This window comes from Athalia rosae, chromosome 7, assembly GCF_917208135.1.
Source record: "Athalia rosae chromosome 7, iyAthRosa1.1, whole genome shotgun sequence".
Lineage (NCBI taxonomy): Eukaryota > Metazoa > Arthropoda > Insecta > Hymenoptera > Athaliidae > Athalia > Athalia rosae.
The window spans coordinates 15,896,451-15,923,245 of NC_064032.1; the positions used below are offsets into that span (position 1 = coordinate 15,896,451).

The following is a 26,795-nucleotide window of genomic DNA, read 5'->3' on the forward strand; positions in this document are numbered from 1 at the left end:
CGCAAACCATTCGCAATATTTTGTTTAATCGAAACAACGATACAATGCTCGAAAACTGTCGAAAGATTGACAGCGACCGACCACAGCGACCGTCAGACAAAAACAACTGTTCATTCGTCCATGGCAAAAACTATTTTTATCAGACGACAGCTTATTAGATATGGACGACGGCTATAGATAAAAGGTATTTTATCAGAAGATAATTGACGTTTCTTTGCACAGTTCGTTGTTCGCCTAAGGGTTCGATCGTTGTTAATTTTATTCTCATTTGTTATAAAATAAGATTGCGTGACCCTTATGCCAGGATATCTTCTCTGTGCCTAAGCGGCTGTATTTCATTGATACGGGTTTTTTCATTATACTCTTTCATACTTCAAAAAATGGTAAATCACATCAGTAACATATTTGTGTAAATAAACGTCTCGATCATTAAATTCTGGTGTTGAGATTGCGTTTCAGCGTTCCAGATATTTTGTATTTTCCAAAAAATTGTCAGAAATAACTGAATACTTGCCGTTACTTACTACAGGTCAATTCAAAATCTATTGAACGTCCCACAATGCTGCTACGAATATATTCCTTAGTAGTGCTGGCACTTGACCTCTTGATGCTCTTCATTGGAATCTGGTTTGCGATAATAGTTGCCTTGTTCAGAACTCTTAGACCTCCACCGTTGAAGAGTCTTCAGGGAGAAGTTGCATTAGTAAGTATCGTTTGAATACAGCAAAGAAAACTAGACACCAATCAAGAAACCACAATGATACTCACTAGGCATATGTAATTTGAGGTTTTTCTTCTACTCAGGTAATCGGTGCTGGTCGGGGAGTAGGTAGGGAGATTGCTCTTCAGTTATCTCAGCTTAATGTCACTGTTGCTTGCATGGATATAGATGCAGACATGTGCGAGGCTACTACAAGACGTGCTCGTCAGTCTGGTACTGCAAGCTCCTATGTTTGCGATGTGACCAACAGAGATCAGGTTGCGGAAGTTGTGGAAAAAATTAGATCTGATATGGGTGAAATCACAATGCTCTTACATTGCTGCGGAGTTCCTAGTCCCAGAGCTCTAATTCATGACCCACCAGAAATTCGGCAAACCATGGATGTCTCTGTGCTTAGCCACTTCTGGGTAAATTTCTAATCCTAAATTTTCTCAATAGTGATGCTGAACAAAAATAAAAATGTTAGTCAATTAGCTCCTGGACTCGGTGCTACCTTGTATGCAGCGCGCGGGTCGTGGCCATATCGTTGCTCTATCGTCGGTAGCAGGTTTGTCGGGTGGAGCAACTCGAGGAGGTCGTGTCCCGCTGTCTACAGCTCAGTTTGCAGTCCAAGGGTTAGCAGAGTCTTTGCATACTGAACTCAGACACACAAACAGCAACATACTGGTAACATTGATTCATGTCTACCCATTTATTGTCGGAGCTGAAGTTGCCAAGGATATAAGACTGAGGTGAAGTTGTTGCCCTAATTATTTTGAGCTATTGTATGCTATTGACAAGCCTAAGAAGAACACTTTCGAATAAAAAATTAGAATACCCAGCTATTTTGGGACCATGCCTGCTGCTGAGGCAGCAAAACAAATTTTGGATGGAGTAAGAAGAAATTACGCCGAGTTTAGTGTACCTGGATATCTTCTGTACCTCGGTCACATCCTCAGGTATAACGCAAAATTAATTGTTGTTTTAATGTAACAAAATATCAACAATGCTGCAATACACGTATTTGTGTTCAGAATACTCCCGAAAAAGGCGTCGTTCATGCTGCGGGATTTACTAGACACCGGTGTTGATTTTGGATGATTTAGTTGTAAATATAGAATTAAACTGATTGTAACATGTTAAATCGATTCATTTTTGTATTGAAATAAAATATTGATATCAAATCAAATTTTCCTTAAGTCTACCCATTGCCTGAAGAGCCGTACTCATTGGCAGTATAACCTGAGCTTTCATCATTAGGAAAATTGAAAATAACATCTGCGTTCATGATAATGTAATAGTATTGTTGCTAGATTGTTTGAGCATTGCTCTTTTCGGTGTTGTGAAACAACCGTCAAAGTATTTTAATTTTCACCAACATTTCTGATTTTTCCGTGATAACTGTAAATATATAAATTTTTCAATTGAAAGTGTTTGCACTTTATGTTCGACCTGTAAATGAGTTGAGTAATTAGAAAATTCTATGTTCAGTCACTTTCGTTATGTATTATTTATGTCACAGCGGATAATAGCTATTAGTAAATAGATCCCTATTTCAGAGATGAAGAAAAGAAACTTATATTCACTATTCTTTATAGCTAAAACCCATCCATTGGTCGACCCTAAACCACGATGGTATAGGGGAGCAGTTGAATTGAAGGATTTTCATGAATTCATTGCATGATTTTCAGCAGCAAATACTTGTTGCTTAAATTATATACATATTTTACCCATAAGTTAAAAATTAATGTAAAATTATCTAGTGATCGTAACTCGCCTGTGCTGTAGGTGCGACATTTACAGGGAGAGAGCGATCGACTGTTTAATCTAATCCGGGTGGTGCTGGCTCGGTCGGCTCAGTTTCCATTACTTCAGATTTTAATTCTAATGGGTACTCGCCTGGTGGTGCCTAGAATAAAAAAAGGAAATAGGTCAAGTTTCCGATCTCCGATATTAAAGTCAATTCAATATACTTACAATATCAAATTCATCTGGGACAACCGCCAAAGATTTTCCTTGAATGACGTCCATTATAGATTGTGGAATATGAGCTTTCTGAAATGGGCAAGAAGTTTTAAACTTCCATCTATAATTGATTCTATGATCTAAAGAGCCGCACTACGCTTACCTGATTCTCTGCAAACGATTCAACATGCGCGAGTAACGGTGCCTTCAGTCCCGGCGACATTTTGAGTGCCTCAGCTAATTGTGCCGGAGGTAATTGCAAGATAACAGAAAAACTTTGGGGTTGAGTCCGTTCGCAGCATTTAACGAATCCCTCCCAGACTTTGTGCTGCTTCCAAACCTACTCAAGATTCGAAAATGAAATGGGAAACTATGGGAAATCGGATAAAATTTTTTTTTCTATTTCACCTGTTTGAGAATTAAACGTTGCAATATGTTCATGACGAATCCACTCAGTCTTGGATACAGAGCCAGACTTTGAATAACCGTTCTCATTAGGAGCGTTGGCAACGGAGTCATCTCCATTAGATGCTGCATAACTACTGCAAGTGTTTCTTGCGTGTACGCCTGTTTTTCAGCAAAGCACAAAGACGTAGCTATAATTTAAAAAGTGTACATATTTTCCACCATTGACCATCTTATAACTGATTATAATGACCATTGATCTACCTTTTATCACGGTTTTCAACTCTGCTTTGTTAGGGTCTATAGTGTGCAAGGCGATTAAAAGCTCTGCCGGAGTTATCGGAGACATGTGCGGTATACCGCTCTCATTGTTATGGGTACCTAAGAGTCTGTTGAACACCTGAAAAAGTCAAGTTGGTTCAACAGTTGCTATCCGAAATTATTTTCGCCTCGATATTCACCTCTTTAACGACAATGGGATTTAACTTGATCAGCCTGGGGAGTGCGGCTATTACTTCTTTCTTAGTTAAACCATTGAGGACCGGTATCAAAAATCTGACGTCCGACACCCTCGTCTGGTACAGCTCGCGTACTTTTGCGACTAGTTCTGCACTTGGCGCAGCTGGAAATTGATATGTCATATGTACATGGAGAAACAAGTGTGATGAATAATAAAATTGACAACAATGAGGCCTTACATTTTTCAGTGAGAATGTGGATTACTCGAGTGACTAAAGTCTCGGCACCTTTGGGACAATTTTCGACCAAGGACAAGAGCTGGGGACTACTCATTCCTAGCAATTTGACTGGTCCTTCGACAAGACGTAAAATCATCCGTTTAACGTCTGCACCCATCGAGGTGTAAACTCTAGCCAGCCTTTGAGAGAAGATGGATTGTTATTATAAATAAATATTCAAGTTTCAATCGCCAAATTCTGGGTGGGACCTACTCGTGAATAAGGTCCTGGTGTTCGGATAGCAAGGCTAGATACAATCCCAAACACGCACGTGTTGTCGATTCGCTCCATTGGTTCTCAATCTGTGGACGTCCTCTGTCTTGACCGAAAACAATTTCTGGAGGATTTGGGAGACGCAGAAATCCTAAATACAAAACTGCGTATTCTTCTATGAGCTTTCCGAGGTCCGGCCGAGCGTACAACTGGACTACAAGCTCTATCGCAGCCTCTCTGATCTACAGAAGTTTATCTCAAAATAAATACGAAATGATCGAGAAAAATAATCTGATAAGCTCACCGTATTATTTTCATGCCCTGTATGACACAATAGCACGTTCAAAAAGACCAGTTGCTTTGTCGGTCTTCGGATAACCATTTCTCTGAGTAATTCTAAAGGCGCTAGTCCACGTGTTTCGTCTGATGAGACCAACTTCAGAGCTTCTACCGCATCTTCGGTGATTAAAGGAGCTTCCAAATATAATCTGAGAGAAAAATTTTATTCGTGAAATTAAAAATCTTATCGACAACTCTTCGATGTGTATGAAAGCTATAGATTACCGGGATAATAAAACATCGCGATCTTTGCCAGGGACTAGATCTATAGCGGAGACTAATGTGCAGAGTAAAAAATTGTAGGCTTGATGCGGAGCTTCCTGTGGTTTCCCAGTGAAAATTGTTCGCCGTTGGAATCCTTGGAGCAAGGCATACTCCTCATAGAGCCAGCCCAAAGCTAAATCAAGACGTGTACGCATATCATCTGTTATATACCTCAGCACAGCTTCCCTTATGTAAGGATTGAAAGTCGCAGCAAGCGACGTCAGTATCTTGGACCTGGGAAAATATTAGAATTCAGTTTTATTACTAGTCATTGACTACTCTTTTTGGTTTTCATCAGTCCTTAATTGTTCATTACCTAACAGGTCCCACACCACCAAGGACTGCAACTTTTTCAGCACCCAGAATTCTGCCCACCGCCATAAGGAGCATTTTTTCTTTAGTTTCCCTTTGAAGTGGCTTCGTTATTTCGGATAGCTTTAAGGTTTTAAGACGGCTTTTGGCCATTTTCAAGGACTTTTCGTGCGCTTCAAGAGAGGCTTTGGCTTCTTTCTCCTTCTCTCTGTCTTTCTCTCTTTTTCTTTCACGTTTTGCTTCAGCTACAGTAATGGTCGGATTCTTGATAAGATCCTCCATAACGGCATCCTCCTCTTTAGTCTCTCTCTTCACCCTTTTAGCCTTGGCTTGTTTTATCTGCAGCGCTAAGAGTTTTGCAATTGTCTGTCGCTGCACGTTTATATCGGTAGTCGAGGTGGGCTGGTATTCTCTTTGGAATACTGTCGTCATAGCATCCGGCACCCATGCCTGAATCAAACATATAATTCGTACTTGGACATTGCAAAATACCAATAAAGGACTGATTTTTTTTCTTTTAAATGCCTCAGGTATAATCCTACTAGGTCACGTCTCAAAAAAAATCTGTATCATACAAACCATGCTGTCCATCACGAGTTCTGTAGCAATTTCTACACTGAGCCGTTCGCTGATGAAGGTGTCGGATAGCTCGATTAACTCAGGTTTTACAGGTTGAACTTCCATTGGTTGTTCTGGTTCCTCAACCGCGATAGCTGCCTCTAATTTTGCGCGTTTTGCAGCGGAGGCTGCAGCTGTTTCCTGAAAATGATCACTATGGGTAATTCGATTTATCAAATGAGGTACGAATGGAAAAAAAGGTTCAGTTACTTTTACCTGCTGGCGCTTTTTCATTCTACGAATATCATCTTGTTTTGGATACGCTTTCATGATTTCTTGTTCTCTAGCTCCAAGCTGTGTCAATTGTCTTGCCATTGTTGCAGCGAATTCTATACTTGCTGGGTGTTTTAACAGCCCCAACAAAGTGAGTTTTAGCTGTTTCTGAACACTAGTAACTTGGGAGTCTGAAAGCGTGGGTGGCAAATCATGTTGCAGGAGTTGTAGGGCTATGGAAAATACCTTGCGTTAATCATCTGATTGTTGGATGAGAGAATTTTGTACAAACTAGAATACCTTGGATGACATCTGCCATAAACTGAGGTCTCATCTTGGCAATCAGAGCCAGAGACCCCATGCAAGTCATCAGATTCACACTACTGACATGTGGGGAGCCATGAAATTTTATCAACAAATCCATGACATGGTTTGCTTCTTCTTCCAGCTTTCTTCTCCTTGCTATCTTCAGAGTCAGCGGAACATCTTCCAAAGAAAAGTCATCGGGTTTCTTAGGACTGTCAGGATCAGGATATGTTTGAACCAAGACAACTCCTTCAAGAAACTTGACAGCCTGTGTTCTGATTCTGTAAAGACAGAGAAAACAGAGACATAGAAGAGAAAAATATCCACAGATTTATAAATCACAACAGCAATGCATCATCTCTAACCCGTCATTATCACTGTCGATCATGTTTATTATTTCAACTTTGAGATTGCTCAATTGTTGCCAAGCAAGCTCCATATCCGTTGTGACGATTGTAGCACTGGCTACCCATTTTAAGGTTGCTCTTAGAATTCTTCCTGCTGCTCGTAAAGCTCTTTTGGTAACTGCTGCGGCATCGTCGCCAACTAATCTGGAGAGTGTTTGAACGAGACGTGGAATAAGTTCAGGCTGCTTAGACCTGAAAAAACGAAAAAGTTTGTATAAAAGTAAGAAAGAGTTCATTATTACTCTCAACGATTGTAAGAAAATGATTTACCCAGCCTCTTCGATAAATCCGGCGATAGCTTTTCTGACTTCGGTACCTCTGTCCAAAGAGAATTGCAGGGTTTCATCTAAATAGAGATCCAGTAATTCTGGCTCCTTGTGGATCAAAAACTCGTGTACTTTTGCTAAATTTGATACTTTGACAGATTCACTAGCACTCATAGATGCCTCATTCAACCAGTCTACGACCTGAAAGTAGTCATTGTGTTATTTACAATGGCAGGATATCTTATGATTTGTCTTGATTAAAAGAAGTTATTGGAATAATTCTTGATTAAAGAATCTATGATTTTTGCATTGCTGAATGTCCAGTTAATAAATATGTGGCAATTCATTCAATAAAGTACTCAGCACTAAGTAAATCTGAAGTATTTTGGCTAACCATCAAAGGATGCCAATTTGTAACGATATGCAAATTTTTTTAAATCTGCAATAAATAATAGAGACCGATAATGTAGCGAAGACAGTAAAACTTTACGAAGTTGCATTTATTTATTTGAATACTGAGGTTATAGAACTGACCAAATTGGTAGGGCTTTTGACTGCTTCCTGCTTTCTATGTAAACGCGGATCCATTTCGAATAAATATATATTCCCGCTATTTAATTGAAGATACTTGCAATACGATTACAATAAAAATGTTAACGAATGGAATCAATTATTCAAAGTAAGAATCAGAGGCGTTTACAAAGTGTCAAAACCAAATAATCTGCATGACGGTGCATCAAATCCTGCTATGTATTAGAATTCAATAATCAATTACAGAATTGCTGTGTTTATAATATAGAACGGATTTCGGCTCTGATTTTTTCTGATATCATTAATTTCCAAGAATCTATCGCGATGTCTGGGAGCTGTAACGCCATGTCAAATTGTCAACCACGCCATAATCTTTTTTGCATGCGCACAAACGACGAAAACCGCGATATTCCAGCCAACGGAGAGATGTCAGATGAGTCTCAAGTAAGCTCCACTGCATTAGTACGGAGAAGAGCAAGGGTAGGGTAGAGATATGGTAGAGGTCTCTAGGGTGGGTGGGTAAGCGGCCATTTTGGTGGCGTGAAAATCTAACGACTGTAATTGGCTGTTTATCTTAAATAAATTTTTCAAACGAGAAACAAATGCTAAACAGTCAACGGTTTTACAACGGTCAAGATCAAATTACCAAGATCTTCTATGCTGAATTTTCTTGCGTGAAAGAGCAAAATGTGCCAGTCATCACAGGTAAATGTAATTACTAATAGTTCTGAATAGTAATCGTGAAACATTCACGATAATGTAAGCTTGTTCTTTTTAGAAATGAGCCGAGATTTGAAGTGAACGGTCAGTACAGAGTCTGAACAAATTAGAAATATAATTTATTGCATCGTCATTAACATCTATTGCATTATCGTATATTGTACACAGTAATCAACTTCTATGGATCTCTATCGACTTCCACTGCTGAATTTCTGATTTAATTCAGCTGAAAACTCGTGCGCCACCACCGAGACTTATTTTTCCGTTCAATTCGGTATTCCAGATTCGAAGACCACCGGACATCGCATTACTGGCTTTCAGTTTGATGAGATCTTCACCTCTAGAATCGGCTCTTTCGGACAAGGTAACTGTGCTGCCATGATCGTCCGAATTAGATGCGGAAAATCCGATGCCTAGGGCTTGACTCAGATCGACTCCAGTCTGCTCCGCAGCTGCCAAAGTGAGTATTTTTTGACCTTTCAATTTATTCATCGACTCCTGATGCTGTCGAAGATTCATCATGTCGGATCCCTGAGCTTGGAGTACCTGTAGGGCGTTGGTGTAAACATTAAATTGACGACCTAGCAATTCATCAGTCGAACTCTTCGGTAAACTGGTAAACAAATATAGATCGTATTTTTAATCTTTAACGCTAACGCGGACTTTTATCACTAAAATATACCTCTTCAGTAAAACCATGCTTGGGATGTGAGTCTGCAGATTGTCGGAGTGAGGAGAGCTGATTGCTTTGATAGCCCAAACCTTGAATTCCTGATTGCCAGTTAGCTGCTTCACCGAAGGTTTTGCTGTGGGGATTTCCGGCCAGACTTCCAGATTGGTCTTTGGTGCTGAGTAGATCGACGTTATGTCTTTTCAACGAGTCAATCGACGATGATTCCGATACGATGTGTCCAGGGAGTCCATTATTCCTTTCAAACAACTTCCCATTCAGGTAATTAGTGAACACATTATTCTGCAGACTTCCCGCTATTTCAGATCCTGAATTCTGGTTCGTAGGAAGTCTTACAAATCGACCCAATTCTGTCGTGCGAAGCATTGTATCACCTCGGCCAATATTCGAGGATTGATCTGCGTAGTGCGTGATATAATTGGTATTTTTTATGTTAAACAAACTCCGATTTTCTATTTCTATACCTCCGTTCTCCAGATTTTTACTATTACTCGCCGATTCGCTAGGTTCAGAAATTGTAGGGCCTAGACGAACAGAGCGCAGTACCCCGGACTCCGCGTAATTATTTTTCTCGTTGTCGTGATGCATTGATTCACGATTAGTTTCATTTGTGCGGTTTGAAGTGAGCTTATCGTTAGTAGACTCCTCCATAACTCCGTTCTCGATTCCGTTTTCACGACCCAATGTGTGGTTCGTAATTAAATTGGATTCAAATTCCTCGGACTCAGGTGACGAGTATAAAGCTGGCAGTTCTCGGACATGGTCATCGTTCGCGGAATCCTGATAATCTTCTTTCAATTTGAGCCTGATTAATCGATTTCTCGTTTGTAGCGCGAGACGGATAAAAAGTTTGAGGAGGCTCTCATTTTGCGGTATAGATTTTGGATCATAGCTGAAATTTCCCCTACCGATATTCGGCGGCGAAGTGAATACCTGAAGAAAATACTCCTCGATGAAAAAAAGATAAAAAAAAAACCATAGGACGTTAGCCATAGGAATCAATTTGAAAATTAGAATAATTGTAAGTATAATTGATCAACGATTACCGTAACAAGCAGCGTGGCAAAGACAGCTAAACAAACGAGTGACCTCGTCATACCGTTAACGTAGATTGCGTTGAGTAAGTTACCGAGTAGCGTCTTAAATATCTTTTCATCGGCCTCACATTAAATTCTGACACGTTATACCCTGGAGCTGATTATAACGGGTGCCACTCAGCGCCAAGAAAATTCGCATGAAATCGTCAATGGGTCGGTTATCGACTGCTACGATGTAATTAGCAACGCGCGTTATTCCCCTTCTTGGTATAAACTCTGAACTTCAATTGAGACTTGTACGGAAAACCAGGTGAAAAATCGAAACGCTTTGAAATTTTCTTTGCCGGTTTCTCGAATTCTAATCTTCAGGATTGAAGAGTCGATAAAAAACTAACGCAATTTTCTTCTGTCGGTAGACACTGGCCGAAAGTCTCGAGCAGTAGTGGTTCTTCTTTTATTGCGATCTCGTAATCCTCGAATGAGACTTTACCGTCCTTGTCAACATCGAGTTTCCTCAGAGCTAGTTCTGACAGATCTCGTACGCCCTCGTCAGGATCTTCTTCGCTCGGCTGCTTTATCAAACAATTTCTGTCCCCCGAAAATCACTCGGTTAGTCTTTATTGCCAACGTATGAAGTACATGAAAGAAAATCTAGACATACATGTAAAGATATCCACAAATGGAGTTATAGGGAGATGGAGAAATAAAATGGAATGGACTGGATCGGTACTAACGTTATTTATTATGTTGCAGCACTTACTTGAACAATTGAAACATCTCATCCTTGGTGATATAGCCGTCGTTATTGAGGTCGTAAACCCTGAAGCAGAACTCCATTTTCTCCTTTTGAGTACCACGGAGAAAAACGTCCAGTCCAAGGATCCATGCTTCCAATCGTATCGCTCCTTCACTTTCCCGGTCCCAGCAACAAAACATCCGTTCGATGAGGGCATCCTCCGTTATTATATCAAAGGTATTGTGAAGTAATTCTCGAAATATGATCCTGTCGATACCCTGAGAAAAAACCTGTATTCCAACACCGAAAATCGATTGGAGTACCGAAGCGTCTTTTGAATCTAAATACCTCGACTGTCTGCGCCGTCGAAGGCATCCCATTTATCACAGTTGTCGGCCCAGCGTGTTGTCCTGGACTGGTGATCAGCTTCCAATAAATCTTGCAAAGTGCCTCGAGCTCAGATCTAATTGTGAGACGGCTAGATTATTTGTACGGCAGAAAAGAAAGAATTCAATCTCTTCGACAACGCTTATACCTGGAAAATTTAGTTTTCTTTTTCAAACTTTCGAGAATTTTAGCTGTCAAAGCAGCGCTCTTGGTATTAGCGTCGTCTGGCATCCTTCTGCGTTGCCGAGGAGCGGCGTCGATCGCCGACGAGGAAGAGTTTACGATCTTGGCTCGTTTGGACGCCACGGAGACTTTGCGACCACTTGCAAGGAAAATTGAGACGCTTCGCATGACCATCGCGCCTCCCCGTCCCGTCATGGAGGTGTGGGCGCCGGCGCCGACTTGTGAAGCACCACCCTCCGCATCCGAAGGAGCAACCTTTGGCGGTGCCCCCGACGAAGTTAGGTATCTACCTTTTCTAGACATTCTACCCTTAGCAGAAAACGAGCGATATTTCACCATACCTATATAGGTGATGGGTATCTCACAGCAATTGTATAAGATTATGCGAGATAATTTGGTTGAAGCGATTCATAACTTTGTTGAAAAAAGTCGATCGAAGCGATTGAATATGGAGGAAGAACAGGCTCCCCCTTATACAAGACCGCGATTGCCGGTGTTCAATCGTACAAATCAATCAAATTCCAGGTCATTATTTAAATATTTGCTTCGGTGGTTCTTCTAGATTTTTGTGAGCTGACTAAGAGGGATGATTTCTCTATGTCATAAATATTATTCTTGCCCGGGTCTTGTGGCATATATCGAATTATCGACAAAACATAAGACCGGTAGGGTGAAACCGCGGCTAAGAATTGGAAATAATGCGAAGCGAAAAGAAGACACGAGCATGTGGAATGTCACACGCTGGCTGCTGATGAAGGGCGACGACGATTTATACCCGAGAATTTACGTTTACTTTCGAAGGGTTTTCATAGGTATTCATTAATTCAGTGGACGGTATGCTTCTGCATGCGAGATAAAACGAAATTAGCTTTTTAACTCGCTGATCTGCATCCATGCTAAACTGATCACGGGTATGTTCGTAACAACCTCAGAGATTGCCGTTGCGATTCGGCCGGGAAGTTGGTTTTATTTCGAGTCGTTGTACGTAGTACCGTGGTACTTGCAATGAATTGGTAAGTCTTTCCAGAATATTAAATTTCTCGGCTACGCTTGTCTCATCGTTGCGGTAGGATGAATTTTAATCGGTTTGAAAATGGCAATGATTCTAACAACAATCGTTGCGGCAGTTTCGAAAAATATTCTTACCATTTTCATTTTTCCCTCCGCTACGCAGCGACAGATTACTCGGCATGCGCGACCAAAAGGTATTCCATTTCGTAGCAATTATATATTAATGTCAATCGCATCGCCCTGTTTCTGGATTGTTGATAATCTTTGTGCTCATTGTACGATACATAGCATCTACTTCCAAAGTCCAGCTGTATGAGATATTTGGAAACTACCTTATGAGGATTAAAGACACATGCATAGTTCGAACTTGCGATATTCTGCTCACTGTCGGTCGGGCGTGCTCCGTTAAGATTGTCAAAACGTTATACCGAATTTCGATGCTCGAAATCAAACCTACAATTTTATTCTTCAAGCCGATGTGCTCATGTCGCAGGCGACGAGTAATGAAACTGAGTGACGTATGATTCACTTATAAATTGAAGTAAAAATAAAGACTTACCAATCCACTAGGGTACACTAATTCCGTATCATCAGGGGCATCTTATTCAGGGAGACCGTCGCCATGCGCGACAGTTGACCGACCCCCGATGATATCGATCAAACAGAATGAAATTCAGTGAATCTTTATACGAGTCTGTGAGAATCCAACGATTTTGATATACATTTCTTTTCTGTTATCATTTTAGATGTTCGAGGTTTTTGGGCACCTTTATGTTTTCTGTTTCTGTTTTTTTTTTTTGTTTTTTTTTGGAGTCGTTCGCTATTCGATCCTCCTGTAAACTGCAGCACGGCGTCTTCTCTGATTAATGGGTTGCAAAACTATTGAGAACAATGCATACAATTCTTCAGAATAAATTTATTTTGATGTTTGCGACTGAGCAATTAGCATGGTATTTCCATTTTTTCGATTCTTCGTCTGTACCGTTTTACTCCATGGTGAAACAGAGTCTATTTCCTTTCGCCAAGTTGCCGGGTTCAATCGTCCCTGAACGACGGTTCAGGTAGCCTATGAGTTGCCTAGAGAAACAGAAAACGTAGAAAAAGGTCTAGCTTAGCGTTGCTGATCAATTAAATACTCATGACGTAATTGTGAGTGAATGAATTCTGGGTTTCGTACGGAAATAGCGAGCCGTAAGATTGATTCGGAGGATTTCGGTAGTCGTTGTCGTCGTCTTCATCGTCGGGTCTTCCCAGGTCGTTGCTGTTTTTGTTTTCGTTCGAATTCTTGATGGTGTTATGAATCGTGGGGCTGAAAAGAAAGCGTCTCGCCTGAGGGCTGAGGCGTGCTATTTTTCTCCTAGCCTGCTCGAGCATTCTAGAGTAACAGAAATGTAGAATTATAACCGGCACAATAATCAGTGTGACGTTCGAGAGTTGAAAAAAAACTCACGCAAAATTGCCCTCCGGTGGACCAACGTACTGGCTGGTAGGATCCTCTTGATTTTCCGCAGTCCAAGTTTGCTGAAAATTTCGTCATCAGACAATTTGAATACACGATTCGCCGTGGGTTGGTCGCCAAATGAAAATCTACTTTTACATTTATGCCGGTTCTGTTTGTGCCCTAGGCTAGAGTGTCATTTGGATTATATACAAATTTTCGAGTCCATTGTGTACATCGCTTTATTATCGCATTTTCTCAACACCAAACAAATAAAGACTCCGTTGGAAATTCAATTCGAACAGAGTGTGTCTCTAGATTAAAAAGGTGATCTTCTTTAGTCCGGATCCTCTCAAATCGTACTCCCTCGCGGGGAGTTTTTCAGGGTTCTTCCGTCCCGCATCCCGTACGCTTGAACGATAATATAAATAAGGGTTCGAATACTTTTGACCTTGCCAATGTTTGGGGAATTCTTTTCCTCGACTTCCCGTCGTCTTCTCTGGCGTGGATTTCTGTTCGTGTATCACGTTTGTGTTCGTATTCGTGTTCTGATTCAGGTTTGTGATCGTGTTCGAAATCGAAGGGCTGAACAAAAACCTTCTAGAAATTGGCAGGTGTTTGGAATGTCGGTCTTCATCGGGGTGGGCTTGCTCCGGGAGAGCCGAGTCGCGCTTCTCCCTGTCAGCACCGTTCGGTGTAAGGTAATTATAATCGCGAGAATCTGTCGATAACTCCGTTCGAACTTGTCCCAACACTCGACGAGACAGAGATGCAAATTCCGAACCCCTCGGTACCCCCTGTACAACGTTCGCCACATTTTTCTCTACTCGAAGCTGTAAGGGGTGCAACAATTCGCGTTACAGTGTAGGTATACTTGTGTTGCGCCAACTGCGATGTTGATGAAATGTCTGTATCGTCGTGGTTCGTGAGAGATCGATGGTGCGAGAATTGTGCAGTTTCCCGAATCCCTAGTTCGCAAGTTGATATTTACAGAGTCTTCGATCTTACCTCAGCGGTCGCTGACGCGATGATCAAAACCAACGCGGTAAATAATAGCATGACGACTTGGCGTGCGAGTAACGACATCGTGTGACGTTGATTGGTCGGAATTCACTGCGAAACACACGCAATAATCTTTCCTCGGCTTATTTTATCACCAAGCTACGATACTTCACCCCAACCCCGCGACTCACCTTTAGACTACCTACGGGTCAGGCGAGCTATAATTCATCGAGATGATATAATATACAGCGGAATCCAAAGTCGACGACGATGGTTGATGGAATCTATTTCACTTTTTATTATTCGTCTACGCAACGCCGCGTGAGCTCCGATAATTCTGTTGCGGAATAGAATAAATGTTTATTGTCTGCGTCAAAGTGGCATGAAGAGATTAATCTAGATATTATAATTTTTAACAACTGGATTTCACTTAATTCAAATTATACCGTGAACTACTGAGGAATTAGACCCGGACTTACTGTACGTGATGTAATATTCGCAACCGTCTCGGACAAACACGATTTACTTGTTAGGGGCTATAAAAAAAATCCACACGTTCCAGGGGGGACTCGGATATCGGGAGAAACTGGCGATTCCTCGCTGCATACTCGTGATTTTGATTTTTTCTTTTTTTTTTCAATCACGTACCAAAATTGTTCAATTTCATAAATTGCACAATCTTAGTGAAATATGACTATGTGTATCTTTTTCCCAGGTTCAGCTGGAGATCGAAGTCTCCTACCTGAGCGTTTCGGCAGATCCACCCACCCCGAGGCTGAATCGTGAAATGGTTCGACCGATGACCCGAGAAAATTTCGAAGAAAATAGTACAAGAATATCACGGCACAAGGTAGGATTTCAGAGTTTTACAATTGATTTATTGAATTCGCTTAACATGCTGGGCTGTTTTCACAGTATTTTCTGCATCATTCTATTATTGATTGGATGAAGAAACGCTCGTCAACCTTCAGACTCCATGGCGCTTCTTCGTCCCTCGGCTCCAGTCTCTCTCGTACGTCCAAGCGTTTAATACCCATGATGACTTTTATCGAGCCAAAGAAATACGTCAATTTATTAATAAACAATAATTATTTTTACGGCCACAGGAACGAAGTATCGCAGTCGTTGAAAATACAACTCACTCATGATGATGATGGTGGTCCTCGTGATCATCTTCGTGGGAATCGTGATGTTCATCCGAATCGTGATCCGATCCGTGACCCTTTACTAATCCACCGTGCTGGTGTTCGTGTCCGTGATGATGACTTCCGTGATTGCTACCCGCATGGTCCAGGACGACTTGGCCGTATTCTACTCCTTTATGGGTATGTTCATCTTCGTCATGTCCGTGTCCGACGTTTTCATGTCCATGTCCGACGTTTTCATGTCCATGTCCGACGTTTTCATGACCGTGTTCGACTTTGTGCCCGTGTTCAAGTTCGCCGTGCGTCTCGTGATGGGAGCCCAAATCGAGGGAGTGCTCGTGCTGATCGTGCTGGACGCCGATGTGGCCATCGTGCTCATCGTGATGACCATGGATTCCGTAAGCTATAGAAAACAAATTAATTCGATCAGATCACCGTAGAAGACGGACCTACGTCCGACGAATTTTACTCGTCAGTTTACGAACGATCGAGTCAATGCTTATTCTTAGTTCGAGCGCTGATGAAAACGAGTAAAACTCACGTGCAGGTGATGCGGTTGCTGCGGCAACTATCAGGAACAGTACAAAATACTTTGCCATTTTTTTACAAGTTTTAGATTCAATGCTATTGCGATTATCAACGTTTCTGCGTCGAGTGTGATTATCACTATGCCGATCTTCGGACGAATCGCCTTATTTATATCTGCAAAAGGTGCCATCTTTTTTCCAGTTTTATCCTCCGTCCGAATTGCCCCTCCAATTTCGAAATAACCAGATCCTCTGAGAAAAAGAGACGTAAAAACAGTAAAGTCTATAGATCACGGTTGACGTTCAGGTTCCCTCTTTCCTCGATCCAGAGAACCGGAAATTTGTTTGCCACCGTTGTACCAGGAAATTTCTGCCTCATTATCATTGTTGTTATCCAGCGCAGATGTAGATTCTCGCACGTATACATGTTGGTTTTTTTTTTTTTTTCAAATCAAACGGGATAAAAAATTGAACAACAAATGCCAGGGTTTCTGACGACGAAGTGTCGCCTGACGACGCGGTTTTCAAAATATCGTCGCCGGTCGCCGTGTTCATTTGTATGTGGTCGAAAATTCAGTAACCACTATCGGTTACCATCGTGTAGTATAATGATTTAATGACGTCTGACCGTAGCGTACAGTCGACGAGATAGGCCGGTCCTTTCACCAAATGTGATTAATTCGATGCGCAATGTCGGGATTCCGATAATATATTTGTCGATAAATTGCAACATACGTTATCACCGCATCAGTTTAAAGGGTGGGTCCGCGACGCAGAATTGATGCCCTATTCGAACTGACAAAAATTACGTGATTTTGGAGCCAATCGCATTCTATATTTCTCTTTCAGAAGCGAAGAACGTATACCTATATCCACTGCAAGTTTTCAGGCAGGATTCGTGAAAAAATTAAAATCTCCGATCGGTCAATCTGGTCGTTACACGAGTGCACTGACGTAATCGTGGCGATGAATTCGAATTATAATGACGTTCCAGTTTTATCGTTATTATCATAGATGTATAGGATTTTTTTATTTCGAGTCGATAATATACCCGTTTCGATACTACACCTATACGTGCAGGTGTATGCACAGCGTGTCTTCCTTTTTCGATTTTTTTTTTCTCCGCTGCCACGTTCTGCGATTATCACAGCGTTATTTTCGCCGATTATTATGTGCAGTTGATTTATTCGTGGTTCAACGAATGAACCAGAACAATACGCTGATTATTTTAATAGAATATATTTGGCTGGAACAGTCTGCGATCTGGAATTCTTACGGGTATGGACGTGTGATGTATGATTAGGAAAAACAAGGATAGATATTAAATTTCTTCGTTCTATATCTTTCACAATTTCAATATCAATTTTTATTTTTTCATTTTCAATCGGAATGACAGAAATCCGATGTTAAAATCTAAAACTGAGGCATCGCGATAATTTGGCACAACGATCCAATAATATACGAGCTTTTTATTTTCCGTGTCCGTATCCTCCGTGTCCATGATGATAATCGACGTGTCCACCGTGTCCCTGGTGATAACCACCGTAGTCACCGTGACTTCCTCCGTACCCTCCGTGGTGATCTCCCCCGTATCCCCCGTGTCCTCCGTGATGGTAATCGACGTGTCCACCGTGACTTCCACCGTGTCCCTGGTGATGACCGTGTCCTCCGTACCCGTCGTGTCCGCCACCTCCGTGCGAATATCCACCGTACAACCCGGGGTTCGCTAAAAATCATAAAAATGAAATCAGAACAAACCCTTTCGCGTCAAATCCTTCGCAGTACGTCATAGTGCCGCGTAGCCGATAATCGTGCAGCTGTATATGTTTCGAAATTTCCACTCGTGGACCACAGTCGAATATCCGATATTGCGTGAGTGCGCGACAGGTAATTATACGTACAAGTAAACGCGATGAATGTTTACTGTGTCCGCGAGTAACTGATTTATTCTATTCCGCTGATACAGGTAGAATAGAAAACTGGTCGTTATTCCGTCGATTATTTCAGCTATCGATTGATTTCGTCAACGACCGAATGATCTGTTAATTTGACATTGGCTGATCAATATTGTTACAACGCACCGATATGACATGTGAAGAGAAACTTACGCATGGCTGTAGCGATGGCGGCGAGTGCGACGAGCAGGACGAAGACGATCTTGATCATCTTGGCGATTATTTCGACGACGAACGGTGTATGCGAGAAATCTCCTTTCGATGTATCCCAAGAGCTTTGTATATCCCTAAGCGATTCGATCGGTTCTGCCGCGTCTTTGGTATTAGAGGCCTGTTTTTATAGTTCTATCCCTTCTGACGTCAATTTATCGAGAATATGTATGTATAGATGAGATTGGGAATCATCGGCGTTCGATATATCTATGCTACCGTGCTGAGGTGTTACACGAACGGGTTGGGTTTTTTCGCCTTCTTTCACCGGCCTTCTTATTTATGCGGCTGCTTATCATCATCGCCGTCCGCTTTGCGGGAGTATCGCCGCTCTGGTGCTAAATTTTTGATTTCTGAATTCGGATGCGTGACTATATTTTTCTCCGTCTATATCCGACCTACATAATATGTCTTTTGTTGACTTTGTCCTTACTCGCTCTGTCTCATCGGAGCGCAGATTTGCCAGAATATTTCTGACGCAGATTTTTTAACCTGATATGCTAATCACCGGGCGTGCATAGTTTCTCGTATCCCACGTATACGGGGTATCGTAAATGTACCGCATGATCGTCGGTCGTACGGACCGAGCCAAGTTCCACTGAAAATAGCTCTTGGTGCGGAAAGAAACTAGTTTTTGGGATTCTCTGTTTCATCGCTAATTGAGCGAATATTCAAGCGTACTTGGTACGCGTTGCGTGTGATGATATTTTTTTACTAGACTTTTTATTCCGTCAATACCGGTTGCCTCTGTGGATTCCCCTGACCATTCGACTCCGGTACGACCTTGCAATTGAATGATTTATCTCTCTCGATTCGGTACGGGTGTAGAAAATCCATACGTTATACTTACGTATCCACAACAATGCTGCACCTGGTGTAAAAACCATCATACTTCACGATGATTTTTTACCCGGTGCTCCGATCATCCCTACTCTTGTACTTCGAAGATTATACGAGGATTTTGTGAGGCGAAACCTGTTCTGTAGATCATCACTTCCTTCTGCAGAAAATTTCGGATCTTCACCCGATCGTTGTCGGTGAACCGAATATAATTGAAAATTTTGAGATTGATGTATGACCAAATTTCACGTGGTATATTTTTTTACGCCGATGCGAAACAAAATGGAAAATCCCTTTCGCGAACGAAATGATTTCAGAAGAGGATGGTCTGCAGTTACGTTCGGCTATGGCGAACATACGCACTTCGTGAACGGATAATGTAACAGGTATTATGCGATGATACCCCACATGACATCGGTTGCAAAAACTCTCCACCTATCGTCATCGATTATTTGTCACCCTGTAGAGATCGAATCGATGGGCGTATTGAAATCGCGTGGTCGATAATAATAATGAAAAAGAGGCGCAGTGCGAAATTTGCATTCTCAATAATAACAGCTATCCAACGACACCGTATGATAATCATTATACCGAAAATGCGACGGTCCCAATGACAACTATCCAAGAAAAGAAAGTGACGGAATGAATAAATCAATCGGCACAGACCGCTGGCTGAAAAGTAAAGAGCTTCTGGAGGAAAAACGACACGACTTTCGGGCGAACCCCGTTTCGGGGTAACGCGAAATTGAACGAAAAAAAAAAAACAGTAGGACAACAAAATGACATCCATCGATTTATTCCAATATTACATCGATCGCCCGCACCGTCGATCACTCATAGGTCTCCAGTTCGGTCCACTTCTATCTCAAAATTTCAATATTCGTTTTATTCGGCTTGAATCTTTTGTCGTCTAGTGGTAGTGCCCGTGGGGTCCATAATTGTAGTCTGTGTAATGGCCGTCGTGGTGATCGTGATGATGCTCGCGATGATCATGATCCTCGTAACGATCGTGATCGTGATGCGGATGATAATCGTGATCGCGATCGCCGCGATGACCGTTGTCCCCATGGGGACGATCGTGGTAATGGTGTCCATAATGGTCTCGATCCGCACGAGGAAGCGCCGATCTTGCGAAACGACGAAATCCTGCATAAAATACAAGCATAAATCCTTTGGAACTCGGTGTCTTGTTAGTTGAATCGAATTTCTCGTATTTTCATACCGAGAAGCAACTTTACCTGCAGACCCTGCGGAGTATCCGAATACGCTTGTCGCGGCCGCGACGAGAAGTAGCAGAATGACGTGAAGTTTCATTTTGCCGGGAAATTATCGCGTTGAAGATTTTACTGCAGAGGTCGAGCAACGAGTGACACTCTCGGTCTTTAATTCTTGGTGTTTTTATAGTCACGCGGGTTTACCAAATAGGCTTATTATTGTACGGAACCTTGAGTATTCACGTTACAATGTGATGTAAACACGCCGCACCCCCCGTAGTGTTTCTCGATCGGATTCTATTTTTGAACCGAAACTCGACGAAATTAATTACCGCGTTTCCCCGACCCTCGACGACAGCGGACAGCAGACTGCGCCGTCGTTAATGTGTTTACAATAATATCCGATCGACGACAGCTACCTTACTAATTTCAAGCGTAGTTCGTCGCAGTTGATGCTTTCCGGGCGGCGTTCGTTACCCCGTGTATTCCCAACCGATCTCAATGATTGTTAAATCAATCGGAGGTATCACCGAATCGGTGGTGGGCTTTTTCGGTTCGCGGTTCACAGGATTCGCTCCTCTCCCAGAGCGAATTTCGCGTTACGCCCTGAATGCGATTCGGTCCAATTTAACATTTTTCGAAGTGTTGAAGTAAAAAATAACAACTACACCAGCACGTTGGAAAATTTTTTTTTGTTATCGGGACGAACAATACCTTGTTCCTCCTGAAATTTATTATTCAGCCATATTGAGAAAAATTATGAACAAAATTGACAAGTAAAAAGAATGGTGGTGATTCTACAGAAATTTTGTTGTTTGCAGTTTTCCGTCACAAATTCATCAGCTCCTTCGTTTTTCAGAGATCTCCTTCCCGAATCGTGCCCGATTAATATACGTGTCCAACAGAGTGCAGGGCAGGGACGTATCCCGCGTGACCTGCCCACGAGTTCCCGTAGAGGCTCGCACCAGGGTACGCGTAGTTGTACGCGCTGAGTCCTCTGTACCCGTTGTACCCGTTGTATCCGTTGTACCCGTTGTACCCGTAGTCCCACAATCCAGCGGGTCTGTATCCAGCGAGACCGGTGTATCCGTAGTTACGGTTGTACAAGTTGTTGTAGAGTCCGTTGTAGCCGTAGTTGTAACCGAGGGTGTTGAGGGCTGGAGTGGTGTGCTGAGCGGTCGTCTCGGTGGCTGCCTCAGTGGCACGTGCGGAACGTTCCTTAGGATCGGCTGAAACGATCGAGGAATTAGAAATACGCGATCGGGACGGTACCGCCGATCGGTCCACTCTTTTCTAATCAGGGATGGAAGTTGACGGAAAATCGGGAGGCGGGCATAGGATCCACGTTGGAAACTAGGGTGGGAATAGACGCAACGGCCGTGTTGAAAAATTGAAAAAGTAATAGATGGGTATAATTACGTTTGATCGGGGTGGCCAGGGCCATGGCGACGACCGACAGAACAATCGCAAACTTCAGCATGTCGAATTAGTTTGTCTCTTTAGGATGGATTCCCAGATAGAACTAAAGATGAGGAGATTTCGGGATGCTTTTATACCCGATTCCAGGTACCTTGGTATACGAGAATGTCGCATAAACAGCCTACTTATCTAGCCGATTATACCTTTTTCGTGTTTTCTTTTTTCGTTACACATATCGAACATTCGAATGGGCGTGGACTCCAGATTACAGCATATCTGTATCTTACGTGACGCAATTTTTTCGCGAGGATGTTCTCACCCGTCTCAAGGTCGACGAGTACCTTGTATCAAAATGACTAGATTTTTATTACCTTCGAAAACTGAAAATTAAACGAAAAATTATGCAACTTAAAGTTGAGATTTTGCGGAGGACGAATCAGAGGTCATGAAATGCCTGCCAAATCGGTAATAGCTACGCACACCTTTTTCGACTTTATAATTAACTTATTATTGCAGATACATGGAAAAGTGCACAATACTGATAATTCATCTTAATTCACGCCGGCATCATTTTTCATCGTTATCTTCTCCGGTAACTTAATTTTCTTCATTTGCCCCAAACCGTGGATCCGCCGTTCGCGCCGGCTTGCGACCAAGAATCACCCCCCCGATTTCCGGAGGTTGAATAGGCAGAAGCATAACTCGAAGCCTGACTATGATGGGGATAGTAATTCTCGTGCCCCGAACCGTAATGTCCGTGCCCCGAACCGTGATATCCGTGCCCCGAACCGTGACTCCATCGGTCTTCGTATCTCTTAGGTCTAACGGCAACGTAGTAGACATCGAAAAAGGGATGACGATGCGAAGGCGCTCGGCGTTCTCTGATGTAATCTGGAAAATCATTATCGTTAGGCTATGTCGGACCATTCGCATCGAATGATTCGCTCCGAGGATACGCGTTTCTACACCCTTTGAGATTTTTATTTATTATTGGCGGTCGAGAAGTCTGTCGCTGATTAGAAATCATTCGTCGCAATATCTCTTCAATAATCCATACCTTTCGGAATCGCCGATGCCATCGTCACCAATACTATTAACGCCGAGAAAATGATCAATTTGGACATTTTTTCTATTGTTATGAAATCTCGGTTTCTTCGCACTCGACTCTGTCGCGTTTGTCAAGCTCGACGGACGATATTTGCATGTAGACTGATGCGGTGAAGTTAGAATCTCCACTTTTATACCAAACGTGCATCCGCGAACAAATTTTGGCGTGAAAAATATTTTGCCACTCGTGACTTCATCCCGAGGCTGTGTACCGGTTGGAGAAGAATCGTTAAATTAAACGTACGTACGTACCGTACGGTATGCGGTGAAATAATTACGGGACCCCGGGCTAACCGCAAGGGTCTCGGGGAATCCCGTCGCCCGCTGGAACGAATCTGCGAGCGTTTATTTAAATGCGCTTATTTCAATGGCCGAGGAATGTCTTTTCGATCAATGGATTCAAAAATCATCAACGTTTTCCAGCCGATTTACACGGAACAATGGTTTTCGAAACGGTCGATAACTTTGATCTCTTTCTCAAAGACCGTACCGTGAGGTTTCAATCTGAAAAATCATTCGTCCGCTACTGTTCCTCGAACATTACGAGAATTCCGTGACGTTCGTTCATCGTCGTTAAAGCGGCGCGAATATCACGAAATTCGCAAGACTGTTGAAAACGGGTTCCAACCAGTTTTTCCGCAAAAAAGGTAATCCGTATACTCATACCTACGCGTACTTGAATAATCGTAAAATCTCAAGTTCACGCGATCGGTGTGGTACGAGAAAATCGTGTAAACATGCGGGAATTCCTCGTTGAAATTATAATTATAAAATTGGCAGTTACGAGGGGCAATAAATCGCCAATTTATGTACGCTCGCGATGTATCCGCATTGATCAATTATAGCTCCCAAGATTCACAACAGGATTAACAATCGTCTGACATAATTTGGTTGCAGTGTTTTCGGAATCCGTGATATCTACCTTACAAGAAAAGAGACTCGACACACACGCACATGACAATAATTGTTATAGTTTATTATGAAAATTTCACGGTGTTACAATAATGCTATCGATGAATACCGGCGAGATTTCTCTCAGTTTCGATGCAGCTTTTGGTTATCCCGAAAAATTCCGTTACGGACCTCGCGACATCCTTTCAAAAGTTGTTCCTGTTTTTGCGCAGTTGCTGCAAGCGCCTCCTCGTCGGAAATCACACCGACGACGATCAATCTCTCGCCATAATTCAAAGGAATGTCGATCATTTCGTCAAACCGATTATCTAAAATAATACTATGTCGATTGATTTCCTCTCGGTGGTAGGGGTGATCGCAAAGCCTCGTTACCATCGTCGGTCCGATCCTTCGAGTGGAATTTTAATCTTCGGCAACGGGAACGCGCCTCGCTTTCTTCCTACGGAAAAGTAACGGAAACGAACGTTGTTCAACACCGATGTATCTCTGTGTTAACGCCCTTCGACGTTCCTTCGATATTCAAAACTTACCCCGTTGGTGTACCTCCGTAGGCAGTTGCAACGGAACTAGCGACGCCGCCCTTTCCCGTGGAATAGCTGTTAGCTATGGCGGTGACAACGCCCGAGGGCAAACCGGAGGATCCGGACGCGCGTCTCGACAATCCTGGGAAACTGAACATCATTGGGAAGAAATTGTTGTGACTCGGGGTGTATCCGTTCTGTCGGCGGTTTCCCTTCGCGGGGCGCAAAGGTACGTAAGATTCCTGATCCTCCTCGGGTTCATCTTCCTCCTCGTCGTCGTCGGGAGGTGCCACGAACCCGGGGACTTTCTTGCCGTTTTTCGCAGGAGGAGGTTTCGTCAGGACCGTGGGTTCCTCGGGTACCGGGGAACGGTCACCCTCGTCTTCGGTCGGGGCCGCGGGAGCGTCGACGTCGTAATTCGACACTGGCTCGGGATCGGCTGCCGGGGTCTCGTGAGGGTGGCCCTGAATCGCGCGATAACGTTTCTCACCATGCCAAGGGTAAACTGATTCGCATTCGATAAGGTAAAAACCGTTTTTATTCATACTCTACCTCCTCTTGTCCGTAATTGATCCGGTCTTCCTGCTCCTCTGCCCAGGACCCTCGTTGCCCGTCTTCCGGCTGCGGTGCTGCCTCAGCCTGAGCACTGGACAATTCGGGTTCCTCGATCGGTTGCGGACCGTTGATCAGGTGCGGGGCGCGAGCTCCGCCTAGATAAGATCCACCGCTGACGGAATTCCCTTGGGCGAATACGCCCGTGGCTTGATCTCCGTCGTTGGATCTCCTGGTGGGTCGATAGTAGCCGGTGAACATCATCGCGCGTTGCGGAATTTGAACGGGAGCCCTGAGAGGGGCGCGCTTCTCTCGGAGGAACAGCACCGGATTCCCGTAAGCGTCGAGGACCACGGAAACTGAGAGCGAAGCCGGACGATTCAGGTACGAGGGCTGACTTATTTCATCGCCCGTGCACAGCTCTGTACTTCCAAACTATCGGATACTCACGTGGTTCGGCGGGGAAGACACGAGCACTCGAAACGGCGAAGCAGGCGGCTGCTACGAGCAGCAAAATTGGTAGGCGTACGGCCATGTTCGAAGGTCCTGCGGATTCCAAGGATGCGGGGTACGATGTAATCCTGGTACGAGACACCGTTCGATGTTTCGAAGCCGTATTCTGCGGTCCCTTTGTATTACGGCGGATACCGAGCACTTCTGGGACGGTGACGCGACGATAGGTAACGCACTGGACGTCGGTTCGGTATATTCTGTCGTAGGATTCGTTGTTCTCTGCAATTGCTTTTATACCTTGGCTAGTCCTTATGGGATCTCGAGTTCACCCCCACCAAGAGTTTGACTCTTGGTCGCATCAGATGTGCGTACCTCTGGCACGTATATGGACAAGCCTACGTGACCCTCATGGCAAAGTTTTCATGGGAAATATTAATCTGACGGATCAATCGCGATTTCGGGTCTAGGATCGCGCGACGACCGGAGCGATCGTCGATTTTGGTCAGCTCCTGAATTTCGCTCACTCGTGACTCTCCGTACCTCTGCTTGTCCATTAATTCATCTTGTTCGTATTTTTTTTCCACTCCTCTCGAGAAAAACGAACATCGAAAACCACCCCCGCGGTCATTTGAGTCTCTTGCTGCTTCTCCGAAAAAATCAATGTATGCGTATATCGAGAGTAACCGAACGCATAACTTAAATTATTCACGGTGCGATTTCGAATTTGTTTTGAATACGAAAACTCAGCCCGCTGTGCAGCATACTGCATCAGAAATACGTTAGGCGGGACGAATCGGTGATGTATTGCCCTCTGATTTTTAGCTGGGCGACAAAACTTCCGAATCACTTATTCTTCAAGAAGATCAAAGATAATGTGCAAAGTTCATAGCTCGCTCCTCGCTTCTCTTTCCATTATTCTGCATCGCGGTTGATGAGTCACATGCGAATGAGACGCACGGTGAATCGAAGAACGATGACGTCTCACGCGGGTTCGGACATGAAGACGACGCGCTGCGGAAACGTCAACTTTTTCATAGGATGATCGTGAAGGAAAAGTTCGGAAATTTCGCTCCGATAAATTTCGTATCGACGTCCGAAGTAAAACGGAATCGACGTTGTCGTGGAAAATCGAGGGGAGTCGAGGGGGACGGGATGGCTACACGGGGCGAAGGCGGATCTTCCGCGCGAGTAAAAAGATTTAAAATTCTTTCCATGGCGTTGCGGCGCGGCCACCGCCATTGGACTCCTCCTGACTTTTGATAGGACTCGAGAATTATAGTCGCTCTCCTCCTCCGCGTCGTCCGGACATCCAGACGGACGTACGATCGCATCACATCGACGATGATCGTTTGGGGACACGCGATAAAGAACGACAACTATTGTATGCAAAAAATATTTCCCCCTCATTTTCTCTGGGTTCGACAGGAAGTTATGTCACTCGACGTCGTCGAGTTCTGTA

General features: G+C 43.3%; 8 protein-coding genes and 1 long non-coding RNA gene across 17 annotated transcripts; 2 read left to right on the top strand and 7 right to left on the bottom strand.

Moving 5' to 3' along the window:
* Nucleotides 1-23: 23 nt before the first annotated feature.
* LOC105683326 (17-beta-hydroxysteroid dehydrogenase 13-like) lies at nt 24-1,884 on the top strand. 2 transcript variants are annotated; one of them, XM_012395861.3, is made up of 6 exons: nt 24-184; nt 530-703; nt 805-1,128; nt 1,196-1,452; nt 1,534-1,659; nt 1,735-1,884. In XM_012395861.3, exons 2-6 carry the CDS (start codon nt 560-562, stop codon nt 1,799-1,801), a joined length of 918 nt encoding a protein of 305 aa, XP_012251284.2. In that variant the 5' UTR covers nt 24-184; nt 530-559; the 3' UTR covers nt 1,802-1,884. The 2 variants fall into 2 exon arrangements, with proteins under 2 accessions (XP_012251284.2, XP_012251281.2); XM_012395858.3 differs by lacking the exon at nt 24-184 and adding an exon at nt 203-383.
* On the bottom strand, nt 1,833-7,953 carry LOC105683325 (symplekin). Of its 3 annotated transcripts, none has more exons than XM_012395857.3 (17): nt 7,280-7,953; nt 6,750-6,946; nt 6,438-6,671; nt 6,067-6,353; nt 5,770-5,999; nt 5,515-5,694; nt 4,940-5,385; nt 4,585-4,857; nt 4,325-4,508; nt 4,021-4,262; nt 3,769-3,947; nt 3,532-3,692; nt 3,335-3,470; nt 3,074-3,261; nt 2,829-3,005; nt 2,678-2,755; nt 1,833-2,609 (listed from the first exon to the last, which is right to left on the bottom strand). In XM_012395857.3, exons 1-17 carry the CDS (start codon nt 7,331-7,333, stop codon nt 2,523-2,525), a joined length of 3,333 nt encoding a protein of 1,110 aa, XP_012251280.1. In that variant the 5' UTR covers nt 7,334-7,953; the 3' UTR covers nt 1,833-2,522. The 3 variants fall into 3 exon arrangements, with proteins under 3 accessions (XP_012251280.1, XP_012251279.1, XP_048514069.1); XM_012395856.3 differs by having other exon boundaries at nt 5,764-5,999; XM_048658112.1 differs by lacking the exon at nt 7,280-7,953 and adding an exon at nt 7,140-7,157 and having other exon boundaries at nt 5,764-5,999.
* Nucleotides 7,954-8,094: 141 nt separating this feature from the next.
* On the bottom strand, nt 8,095-9,921 carry LOC105683228. 3 transcript variants are annotated; one of them, XM_012395683.3, is made up of 3 exons: nt 9,734-9,921; nt 8,679-9,620; nt 8,095-8,542 (listed from the first exon to the last, which is right to left on the bottom strand). In XM_012395683.3, exons 1-3 carry the CDS (start codon nt 9,782-9,784, stop codon nt 8,219-8,221), a joined length of 1,317 nt encoding a protein of 438 aa, XP_012251106.2. In that variant the 5' UTR covers nt 9,785-9,921; the 3' UTR covers nt 8,095-8,218. The 3 variants fall into 3 exon arrangements, with proteins under 3 accessions (XP_012251106.2, XP_048514097.1, XP_012251105.2); XM_048658140.1 differs by having other exon boundaries at nt 8,679-9,085; nt 9,152-9,826; XM_012395682.2 differs by having other exon boundaries at nt 8,679-9,826.
* A 168-nt stretch (nt 9,922-10,089) lies between these two features.
* LOC105683225 (calaxin) lies at nt 10,090-12,734 on the bottom strand. Of its 4 annotated transcripts, none has more exons than XM_012395678.3 (5): nt 12,601-12,734; nt 10,996-11,334; nt 10,809-10,923; nt 10,485-10,738; nt 10,090-10,312 (listed from the first exon to the last, which is right to left on the bottom strand). In XM_012395678.3, exons 2-5 carry the CDS (start codon nt 11,331-11,333, stop codon nt 10,090-10,092), a joined length of 930 nt encoding a protein of 309 aa, XP_012251101.1. In that variant the 5' UTR covers nt 11,334; nt 12,601-12,734. The 4 variants fall into 4 exon arrangements, with proteins under 4 accessions (XP_012251101.1, XP_048514110.1, XP_048514108.1 ...); XM_048658153.1 differs by having other exon boundaries at nt 10,996-11,339; nt 12,601-12,728; XM_048658151.1 differs by lacking the exon at nt 12,601-12,734 and adding an exon at nt 12,177-12,310.
* On the top strand, nt 11,178-12,881 carry LOC125501713. Its single transcript, XR_007279328.1, has 2 exons — nt 11,178-11,312; nt 11,593-12,881. It is a non-coding gene; the product is annotated as an uncharacterized LOC125501713 (long non-coding RNA).
* A 61-nt stretch (nt 12,882-12,942) lies between these two features.
* On the bottom strand, nt 12,943-14,666 carry LOC105683230. Its single transcript, XM_012395685.2, has 4 exons — nt 14,488-14,666; nt 13,492-13,562; nt 13,219-13,416; nt 12,943-13,118 (listed from the first exon to the last, which is right to left on the bottom strand). The coding sequence occupies exons 1-4, from the start codon at nt 14,563-14,565 to the stop codon at nt 13,028-13,030; spliced, it is 438 nt and encodes a 145-aa protein (XP_012251108.2). The 5' UTR covers nt 14,566-14,666; the 3' UTR covers nt 12,943-13,027.
* Nucleotides 14,667-15,337: 671 nt separating this feature from the next.
* LOC105683229 (histidine-rich glycoprotein-like) lies at nt 15,338-16,330 on the bottom strand. The gene is made up of 3 exons (XM_012395684.2): nt 16,168-16,330; nt 15,624-16,029; nt 15,338-15,523 (listed from the first exon to the last, which is right to left on the bottom strand). The coding sequence occupies exons 1-3, from the start codon at nt 16,223-16,225 to the stop codon at nt 15,508-15,510; spliced, it is 480 nt and encodes a 159-aa protein (XP_012251107.2). The 5' UTR covers nt 16,226-16,330; the 3' UTR covers nt 15,338-15,507.
* Nucleotides 16,331-17,496: 1,166 nt separating this feature from the next.
* On the bottom strand, nt 17,497-25,605 carry LOC105683227. The gene is made up of 8 exons (XM_012395681.3): nt 25,334-25,605; nt 24,884-25,242; nt 24,341-24,795; nt 22,849-24,249; nt 21,792-22,682; nt 20,397-21,601; nt 18,262-20,304; nt 17,497-17,879 (listed from the first exon to the last, which is right to left on the bottom strand). Exons 1-4 carry the CDS (start codon nt 25,416-25,418, stop codon nt 24,213-24,215), a joined length of 936 nt encoding a protein of 311 aa, XP_012251104.2. The 5' UTR covers nt 25,419-25,605; the 3' UTR covers nt 17,497-17,879; nt 18,262-20,304; nt 20,397-21,601; nt 21,792-22,682; nt 22,849-24,212.
* LOC105683231 (dormancy-associated protein 2-like) lies at nt 17,623-18,319 on the bottom strand. Its single transcript, XM_012395686.3, has 2 exons — nt 18,262-18,319; nt 17,623-17,879 (listed from the first exon to the last, which is right to left on the bottom strand). Exons 1-2 carry the CDS (start codon nt 18,317-18,319, stop codon nt 17,623-17,625), a joined length of 315 nt encoding a protein of 104 aa, XP_012251109.2.
* Nucleotides 25,606-26,795: the final 1,190 nt, after the last annotated feature.